This window comes from Alosa sapidissima, chromosome 17, assembly GCF_018492685.1.
Source record: "Alosa sapidissima isolate fAloSap1 chromosome 17, fAloSap1.pri, whole genome shotgun sequence".
Taxonomy (NCBI): Eukaryota; Metazoa; Chordata; class Actinopteri; order Clupeiformes; family Clupeidae; genus Alosa; species Alosa sapidissima.
In genome coordinates this window covers 16,649,233-16,659,269 of record NC_055973.1, presented here as the reverse complement: position 1 = coordinate 16,659,269, position 10,037 = coordinate 16,649,233, and the positions used below count along the sequence as shown (strand labels likewise).

At 44.5% G+C, this 10,037-nt stretch overlaps 1 protein-coding gene across 6 annotated transcripts in view; it reads right to left on the bottom strand.

Moving 5' to 3' along the window:
* Positions 1-10,037, bottom strand: part of myom1b (myomesin 1b) — a 28,037-nt gene that overhangs the window by 9,520 nt on the left and 8,480 nt on the right. For 4 of the 6 annotated variants that reach the window (XM_042067168.1, XM_042067171.1, XM_042067170.1 and 1 more), the window contains 12 exons: positions 9,157-9,318; positions 8,202-8,363; positions 6,375-6,516; positions 5,864-6,060; positions 5,647-5,700; positions 5,398-5,519; positions 4,716-4,899; positions 4,247-4,421; positions 4,032-4,153; positions 2,376-2,393; positions 617-813; positions 369-495 (listed from right to left, as the gene is read on the bottom strand). In XM_042067168.1, coding sequence (XP_041923102.1) covers positions 369-495; positions 617-813; positions 2,376-2,393; positions 4,032-4,153; positions 4,247-4,421; positions 4,716-4,899; positions 5,398-5,519; positions 5,647-5,700; positions 5,864-6,060; positions 6,375-6,516; positions 8,202-8,363; positions 9,157-9,318 — 1,662 coding nt within the window. The remainder of the gene's footprint in view (positions 1-368; positions 496-616; positions 814-2,375; positions 2,394-4,031; positions 4,154-4,246; positions 4,422-4,715; positions 4,900-5,397; positions 5,520-5,646; positions 5,701-5,863; positions 6,061-6,374; positions 6,517-8,201; positions 8,364-9,156; positions 9,319-10,037) is intronic. The other 2 variants (XM_042067172.1, XM_042067169.1) reach the window with 1 other exon arrangement.

Sequence of the window (10,037 nt, the reverse complement as noted above, 5' to 3'; positions counted from 1 at the left end):
ACAAGAGAGCCAGCCTGATGCTAGCTGGTATGCATGCTAACTCCAGTGGATGTCTGGACAACACAGAGCGCAGGTGTCTTCGTCATTACATCAATGTGGTTTTTTTTTTTTTCACAATCTGTTGATTTCTAGGTCATTTTCCAATGTTTAAAACTAAATGGCATCCAGTAATGGCACTTTTAGCTCTTTAATGTTTTATTTAGCTGCCATGTCTAATGGTCCTCTCAGCTAACGTACACTTGACTTGTTTTTAACTGATTTAACCCTAACCCTGAGCCTAACTCTAGACAGAGATAAAAGCAGACAGAGAGATGCGTGTGGACTGACATACATGCAGACAGACAGACAGAGAGAAACTTGTAGCACACCTGGCACAGCGATGGTCCACTCCTCACATTTGAAGACCTCACTGGGGACAGATGGGATGCCAACACCGGCCATATTTGCAGCACGAACCTGGAACTGGTAATTCACGTTCTCCTTCAAGTCGGACACCTAAAAATGTGACAAAAACACAACTAAATATAATCACTGTCCCTTTGAAGCACATAACCAATGACTATTGCAAATAAAACACGCAATATTGAATCTGTTTCCTTTTGTGGTAAGGACTCACCCTGTATGCTCTCTCGCTGACAGATTTGATGTTGGCCTCATGCCATTTCCCTGGCACTCCACCGTTGACCTCACGGTAGTCCACAAAGTAGCCAGTGATGTCAGCACCTCCGATGAAAGCGGGCTGCTTCCAGGCCAGCACCATCGAGTCCCTCACACACTCCAGCACGCAGATACCGAAGGGGGGCGCAGGGGAGGCTGGGATGATGGGGAGCGTCAGTTAGCACCAGGGTGTCTGTCATCACACCAGCTGTTCTATATGTTCAGACTGTGTAAACGTGGTCTACAACAGTCGTCTAATTGATCTGTGATGTGATCACATTGTCTGTCCTGACTGTCGACAGTTCTCATTGGATACTTGGCCTGTGCCTTACAATCTAATTGTGCTATGTACAGGCAAATGTTTATCTCTATATGTGAATATCTGTCTTTGGATTATGTATAAACATGTTGTGTGAAAACCTTGAGGACTTTCATGTTTGGCTAGCTGTGCACACACACTGCAAGCGAAATACAGGGTAACTTACTCTGTCTGAGTGTAGGCTGCTCTTGTTGAGAAGTATTTGTCTATTATTTGGCTAGTAGTATTTGTGAGTAAACATGCTAGTTTTGCAAAAGTGATCAAAGAATAAGGAGGGAGAGGGTGGCCAGTGATCGGCTGTAGCGCATGTGTCATAGATACTGAAGAGATACTTAACATAGATACTCTTCAATGGTCCACTGTAGGTATTGGGTAAGTGACTAGTGAACTGCTTGAAGCATGTGACTTAAAGCAGTGCACGTTATTACAACACCTTACCTTAGGTCATACTTTCAAGTGTTATATACATACTAGCACTGAACCACATCTTTTTTCTGCCTTACCTGTACATTTATGTGCTCAGCTGTAAAAATAAGCAAAAATGGTTTTCTACCAGCATATTTGTTTCTAAAGTGAAGATTCTGTGTTGTGGCTTTCCACATTAAAAGAGCTAACGTTATGTTTTACAGCTAGAACTATGTTGGATATCTGTTGCAAATGTACAAAATTATATATGCTAGTGTATATGATGTGTTTATGAAGCTGGATAACATAAAATGAAAGATGAACCAGTTGGAATAAATCAAATGAAATTGGACAATGAAAATTGCTGAAAACAAAAAGGTTGAAATCAGAAGAATGAAAATTTGCAGAAAATACAACTCCTTGGAATTCTTTCTTAAGAGTAAAGATTCAGAGAGTTGCTGATGAGAGAAGTGGACGGCTTTTTTCATCTTTCATGGATGCTCACCTGCCGAGTCTCTTCGGGCTTTGTCTCTGCCCCGACCAGACGACTCATCTACTGAGGACTTACGTGTCTGAGCCCTGCCCTTTGGTTTGGGAGGCCAGTCTGTCTCTGGCTCTGGGAGTGTCTCTGTTACCTGCCCTGGGGCCGGCTCAGCTTTGGCATCTCCTACAGCCCCCGTGCCCTGCTGGTGGCCCAGCTGGGGGCCTAACTCAAAGGCCCCCGTTTGGGTGCTCTTGTCATTTCTTGCTTCCCTGGGCAGGCCAGCGGTGAGCTCGTCCGCCCAACTCACACTGCCCCTCTTGGGCCCCGTGCCTCTACTGAGTGCCCTGTGCAGACCCAGAGGGCCCCCCTCCCCCGTCCCCAAGTCAGCAGTTTGAGCTCTGAGCGTTAGCGCGGTGTCAGGAGGGGTTTGGGGGGGCACATGCCTGCCTCCCCCACGTGGGCTGTGTACAGTTAGTCCGACCCCATTACCCCCTGTTTCCAGACACACACCATGAGGAATACCGCCCCCTACAGGAGTTAGCAGAAAACAGCGAGAGAAGCAGGTCTTAAATTAGGCACTGATATACAAGTACTATACAAAAAACAGATTACACACTACTCACACAACATACAATTACAGCTATACACACATTCACAGTTGTAAATTACATGGTAACACATCTAGATTCACACAAATCACACGCTGTGAAATCACTAACAGACACATTATAAGCATTTCAGAGGCATTTGATGCATTAAAATGCCATAAATCAAAAATCACACGTTTATCTATTATCACTAGGCTACAGAGACAGAAGCATCTGTTAAAGAGCACTATAGTCTTCATCTGGTTGTAGCAAACAAAATGAAGACAAGATGGCTGAAGAGAGACATCTGAGATTGGAGGCAAGCAGAAAAAAGAAGTAGAGTGAGAGAAGAAAAAAGACAGAAAGAAAGAGAGTGGGTGACAGGGAGAGGAGGGTGTAAAGGATGTCTAAGAGAAATAATGGAAAGATGAATAAGACGTGAAAAATGAGGGAAAGGGAGAACACAGGGAGTGAAATTCAGAGGAAAGTGAGGGGTGAGTGTTGAGTGAGTTAGCATCTTGTATTAATAGCACAAGCAGACTTTGAACCAACCCTTGCTTAACAATTATTCACACAGTTTCTGGTTACAAAGCCAATGGACCTTTCTACAATTTAGTCTAATTCTAGGTATCTATCATCTGAAAACAATGGTAATAGCTTACTACTACTACTACTACTACTGGTACTAGAAGGATGACTTTTCTTTCTATACCATTTATATCATTTATAGTATAGTATATTATATTGTATAGCAATGGTATTCATATTTTTATATGAATACCATATATATGGATTTATATATTCTATGTCTACAGTTACAGTTTATTCCATACAGTGTATCACTATCAAGTGTGTTCTTATCACACAACTAGCATTGCAGAAATGCAAATTCCTCATTATCACTGTTAGACCGGAGCAAAGTCAATCGGCATAGTAACCAGCTGTGTTCCATAGGGTACTAAAAGAGCATGCTGCTTGGTGCAAGGTTTTCTAGTGAGGGCTACCTCTGGGAGCAGTGCACAGTGGTATTAGAGCAGGGGACAATGGCAGAGGGTATTACAGGTGTGCTGGTGCTGGGGGGTGTCCATGGGGTTTGGGGACTGCATGGGATGTGGAGTGTGGGGACGACCGGAAGGGGCGGCAGGTGACCTGGTTTTGTAACCAACCGCTACTTTGGATCACTCGACCCAATCTAGTGGAAGTCTACAAGTCCTGACCACGCCTCCGGTGCATGTTGAGTGGGCAGGACGGTTATGAGAGTGGACAAGGCCTGATATTACGAACGGTGCAGCAGAACGTGGGTTAAACCATGACGTGGAAGAACACGAAACACTGGGACAGGATCGGAGGTCTGGTGACACACAGACTCGGGACGCTCCAGATGAAAAGTGAGAGGAGACAACTAACTGATGGAGAGAACAGCAGATATAAACACACCCAGCCTGTAGAGAAATGTGACATCTCGGGGATATCTGGACCAAGACAACTACACGATTCATAAACAAATCCCTCATCCATAACTCTACCTGTCATCATATCATCATTTTGGACCAAAAACTGTATCTTCTAGTAAACTCACCGATGGCAGCCTTGACCTCGATGGCCTCAGATTCCTGGGAGCATTCACTCAGCCCTGCAGCGTTCACGGCACGCACCCTGAACACATAGGTCTCACCCGTGGTCAGGCCATGGCAGATAAACCTGAAGACCAAAAAGGACACAAAATAACAAGTTACAAAATAGACTAGCAAAGTGGCACTTAAGGCAGTGTAGTTGGTGTGTATATTCTGGTACCTTGTGCCTTTGACGGGTTTGTTGTTGCAGGGCTCCCACACATTTTTGCCAGCAAGGCTAGCCTCTATGTAGTACCCAACCAGCTCTTTAGCATTCTTAGAGGCCTCCCATGACACCACAATAGAGGTGTCTGTGTTACGAGTTGGAACCACACGGCCAGGTGCAGATGGGATGTCTAAAGGCAGAAATCAAAATGGAATACAGTATGGTGGGGTTAGTTATATTGTGTGTTATATGTGTTATATTGTCCATTAACTTTTCAACATTTTGTACATTTGTACATTTCTATGTTGTTTTATGATCATGTCTGAGGTCATGATGTCTTATGACTGTGGCCTATAGGCAATGTGCACAAAATCATCCTGCCAGATACAATACAGGCCACCTACTCACACCTACGTCACACCATCAAGCAATGTAGCATCAAACTGATGTTATGAAGTAGCTGTGCTCTGGCACAGTAACTCACCTAGCTTGTCTCCAACAGTGGTGGCCTCAGTGTGCTCAGATGGCTCTCCCACACCTGCCGAGTTGCAGGCGCGCACACGGAACATGTAGGCCTTCCCCTCAGCCAGGTCGAACAGGGCAAAGCGAGGAGACTTTACGGGGATCTCTGTGTTGACGCGCTGCCAGCTGTCTGTGCCTACGATACACTAAGACACACCCAGTGTTATCAGACTGACTGAAAACAAAGACACATTTTACCTGCAACCTCAATACGAGAGTTGTCGTGATACAACACATATCGCAATACCTGTTGATTCTGAATAATGGCCATGTCCAAAAGATAATTCTCTCTGACAGCTGTTCTTAATTATTCTATATACTAGAGAAGGCAAAGTCTTAAGGATCGCACAACTTAAAAACATTTCAATTGAGGATCTTGAAAGTAAAATTGCATAATTCTGTTTCAAATCTGACAGTTAACTTTAACTTTAAAACTTAAAATGACCTTTTCTGTTGTCTCTTATGCTTTTAGTTTTTTGATGCTGTATCGAGACAGCAGCATCTGTATCAACAAACATCATGATACCGATTTTTCAGTCCCACCAATTATTAGCGTCGTTTAACTGATATTTCCAGTAACTGATATAGTATTTTAGAACCATGTGGAATACAGTGTTTGTTTGTTTTTTCCGCATGTCGCTTACCTTCTCCACATAGTACATAGCACCCTCCCCTTTCTCACTCGGAGGCTTCCAGCTCAGGACCACATAGTTCCTTGTTGCCTCAGTAATAGTTAGGTCACATGGTTTGCTGGGAACCACACCCTCTGAATGAAAGCCCCAGAGAGAGATTTGTTACATTTCAGATGCTACACATTGCTTTCAACACCAGGCTCAATGAAAAACGCAGTGAATGAGTACCGTAATTGTTATTAAACTGATGTAGCATCTAACCTGATGGCTCTTCCTCTGTGACAATGATTTGGCCAGTCCAGGGGGCAGAAGTGCCTACAGCACAGGGAGCGAAGAGGATTCAGTCAAAGAAAGTTCAGGTATGAGGGAAAGGAGAAGCAAGGAGCATGTTTCAAGTTGAGGGGACAAATTCCACCCGACAACATGGCGAGTAAACAGAGTGAGACGGACTTGGGTGGACTTGGGGTTTCGGGGGTACCTTTGCGAGCGCGGTCGGAGGGGTCCATGGCGGCGGCAGGCAGAGAGGCGCGGGACGGGTGGCTCATGCCAGCCTTGTTGACGGCGCGCACACGGAATGAGTAGCTGCGGCCCTCCACCAGTCCAGTGACCGGGAAACGGGCAAACTTTACTGGGGTGTCATTGCACTGGATCCAGTGTGTGGTGCCAACCTCACACCTTATGGAGGAGATGAGAGACGGAGGGTCACAGAAAGGTTAATGGGCAGTGTTGAGATACATGAGAGGACGGTATGAGAGCATGAATTATGGATCTGTCATGGCAACGGCAAAGGTTATTATTAACTGTGCACTACTCAAGACAGCATTTTCATTCATTTGCATGTTCACAAAGATTGTTTTATACTTTTAAGAGGGAATATTTTGACTGCATGTACTCAAGGTTTCCCAGGGGGGGCCTACACTTGGACTTAGAATATTGAACACCGCAGGGCATGTGGTGTGGTACAGTGGGTGTTGTCTTTTGGAACTGACCGGTCCACAAAGTAACCCATAATTGGGCTACCACCATCCACAGCGGGCTGTTTCCAGGAGATAATGATGTAATCCTTGTTGGCTTCATGGCACACCACATCCAAAGGAGCTGCAGGGGCGCCTTCCACCTCCGCATCGGAATCTGCCACACAGAGGAATGCCCATGTGATCAACAGACATGCAGATTCTAAAAACTCACAACTATCTGACACATACTATAAAATATACCACTATAAAAATATAATACACAATTATGTACTTCAAATTACCCACAGAAATCGCATAAGGAATGTACGCCCATTAGATTACACATATGATGAAGACACATAACACATAAACATACAACATATGTGTGAATATACAACCCATCCACCCACCCTCCACACACATATACAACTAAATCAATACACATAAGACCTCATACACATACATCGTGTCACAGCGTCCACTGGAGGGTGCCTTTAAGGGTGCCGTTAGGTGTCTAGTTACACTTTGGTACTATTTCTGCTTTTAGCAGTACTGTGTGTGTGTGTGTGTGTGTGTGTGTGTGTGAGTGTGTGTGTTGGGGGATGTTGGCGATCAACCAGCACATTCACGTGCACAGTCCTTCTTGGTACTGTATGACTGTGTATGGATACATGACTGTGTCTACAATTTCTCATGTACAGTCCACGGTGCACATTGCCAACAGCCAGGAAACAGTGTAACCTTTTGTAGATCACCTCTCACTATCTCACTCTCCCTCGAACACACACACACACACACACACACACACACACACACACACACACACACACACACACACACACACACACACACACACACACACACACACACAGTCTCTTTATATATCTCTTTGTATCACTCTCCTTTATTTCTGAACCTTGACACCACACAGCTGTGATTAGTTGACATCACATTCTTGGCAAGGACAACAGATCCCTCTCTGCTTTATATTGTGTGGGAGACAGAGCCGGAGTGATGCAGGAAGTAAAAGGTCACTTACTGTGAATGGGACAAACGTGATCAACAGTTTTTTCCATCCCCGAGAAGCAAAGGGATCATGTGTGTGTGTGTGTGTGGGGGGGGGGGGGGGGGGGGGGCAGATTAAGATATAACGGATCAATTCTTTCAAGCTTGTACTCACCTTTCATGTGGACCCACATTCATACACACCACACACGCACACTAACACACTGCCAGATTAAGATATAACGGATCAATTCTTTCAAGCTTGTACTCACCTTTCATGTGGACCCACATTCATACACACCACACACGCACACTAACACACTGCCAGACCTATATTGGAGCCAATTCAGACCTTGCTTGTGTGCCCTTGCAAATATACTGTATCAACCTCCCCAATGGCTCTTCTCAGTTGTCTTCCTCAGGCCTCCTCATCTCCTCACTGCTCTGTCCTTCAGCCCCTCACCTGGACATTATTCTTCACCCAATGTCCACTGTTACTCAAGACCGCTACTAACACACAGGAACAATATCCCCCACTCCTCTCTATCATTTCCACTTCACTACCATCAGCTTGACAAAGTCCTGCTGGGACACCACCATAAATGTAGTGTTTATAGTATAATTCTATAATATATTCATATAATATTTCTATAATAATTTCAACTAAATTGGGTTTCAGTCAGATTTCCTCACATGGGTTTACTTGTTATTAAAGAAAAGTCTACAGTCTAAGTTGAAATCTCAGAGTTGAAGAAGGAGGAATTTATGTGCAATGAAGAGATGGCAACAAATAAATTATGGATAGATAACGCAAGACATGAGAAGGAACCCATGTTTTTTCAGAGTGTTTCTCACCTCTGACGAAGACGTAGGCAGAGTGTGATTCATATCCGGACTTGGTGATGACGCGGACAGTGTACAGGCCCTCGTCCTCTTTGTTGAGGTGTGTGAGTGTGAGCGTGGCTCTCTCTCCACTCCAATGCGTCTGAACCCACTTGGATGGAGTCAGCAGCTTGTCTGCATCGAGGAGAAAAAAGACACAGTAGCAACCAGAGAGCTAAGTTAAAGTTGCCTGGTACTGAGCAGATGCTTTTATCCAAAGACACATTCTCACCCAGAGAACTAAACAGAACAGAAGGTATTTTACCAAATTAGACACGTCACTACAGAAAGAAACTAGCTCAAGATTAAAGTTAAAGTTAAAGTTGCCTGATATTTAGTAGACTCATTTATCCACAGTGGCACAGACACGCAATGGCAGGTTTAGGAATCAGACCCAAGTCGACTGATTGTCAGATGGTGACATTACGCCTGTCAAGTGAAATACGTATGTTGTGGATGAGTGCACTGAGATTACCATGGAAACCAGCTTTTGGTAACTTGGTGTGTGTGTTTTGGTGGTGGAAGGAAAGTGGGTATTTCTACAACAACAAAAAAATATTTGAGGAATTATTTTGAGGAAATTATCAATTAGAGAGATTCATCAATACATTAGCCTTCCATCTCCATTTGAGGAGGACTTTTTATTTTATCATGATTCTGTGATAACATATGGTGCTAAAGCAGGTCCACTCTGTCACTAACTTCTAATTGTACATCACTTGAAATGACTGACTGGTCAGTCTAAACTATTTAAGGTATAAACTATTTAATAATGATGAAAAGTACAGTACAATGCACTGGTAGTATAAGTACACAGTTAACATTAGTCTATTTCTCAAAATATGCTTGCTAGGTGCTTTGGATAAATATATCTGACAAATACCAGGACCATAACGAAATGAGATCAGTTTAATAATTGTGTCCTCACCATCTCTGTACCACTCGATCTCAGGCTTGTAGCGCTGCAGTGATGGATAGATGATCACTGTGCAGCCCAGGCTCATGGTCTCGCCCTCACGGCCGAACGATACGTCAAACTTGTCCACAATGTGGGTCTCAAAGGTAATGCCGTATTCACATACCCAGCCATCTGCCAGATGAGAAAACACTCAGTCAGAAACGATGCACAAGGCAGGAGGCTGCCAGCCCACTGGTCAGGGCGAACCCTGAGGAATCGGATCACTTCTAGGGATCCGATCCCGTCAGGCTGCCACCAACCTGGTCAGCAGCAGCCTTAGAAAATGGGCAGCACGTCAGGTGTGATGGACACAAGAGGAGGAGAATGGCAGGCTCGGAGATCACAGAGACATGGCTCTTCTGGGCACACACATACAGTACAAAGGGACTAGGGAAGTGTGAAGAGCTCGGAGACACCCAGAGACACCAGTGGACCCTGTAGAGGTTATTCAGTGTGCAGCACAAGACATCATGTGCAGTGTGCAAGAGACAGACATCATGAGCAGTATTTAGGACATGAACTGTCTCCATGCATACATTAGCATCACATAAGAACATTACAACGTATAAACAAAATGTTACAAAACCGTACTCACAATCTTACATTGACACACACACACACACACGCACGGACACACCCACGGACATGGACACAGACACAGACACACCCACCCACACACACACACACACAAACATTTTGCTCTTCAGTCACGTATATAAACACACACTAGGCCTGCTTATGTGTATCATCTGCAGGGCTACACTACGCAAGTCAATCCCATAAGAGGCATGTTAGGACAGCATGACTTACTGTAACAACAGACTAGAATCATGCTGCACTCTTTCTAGATC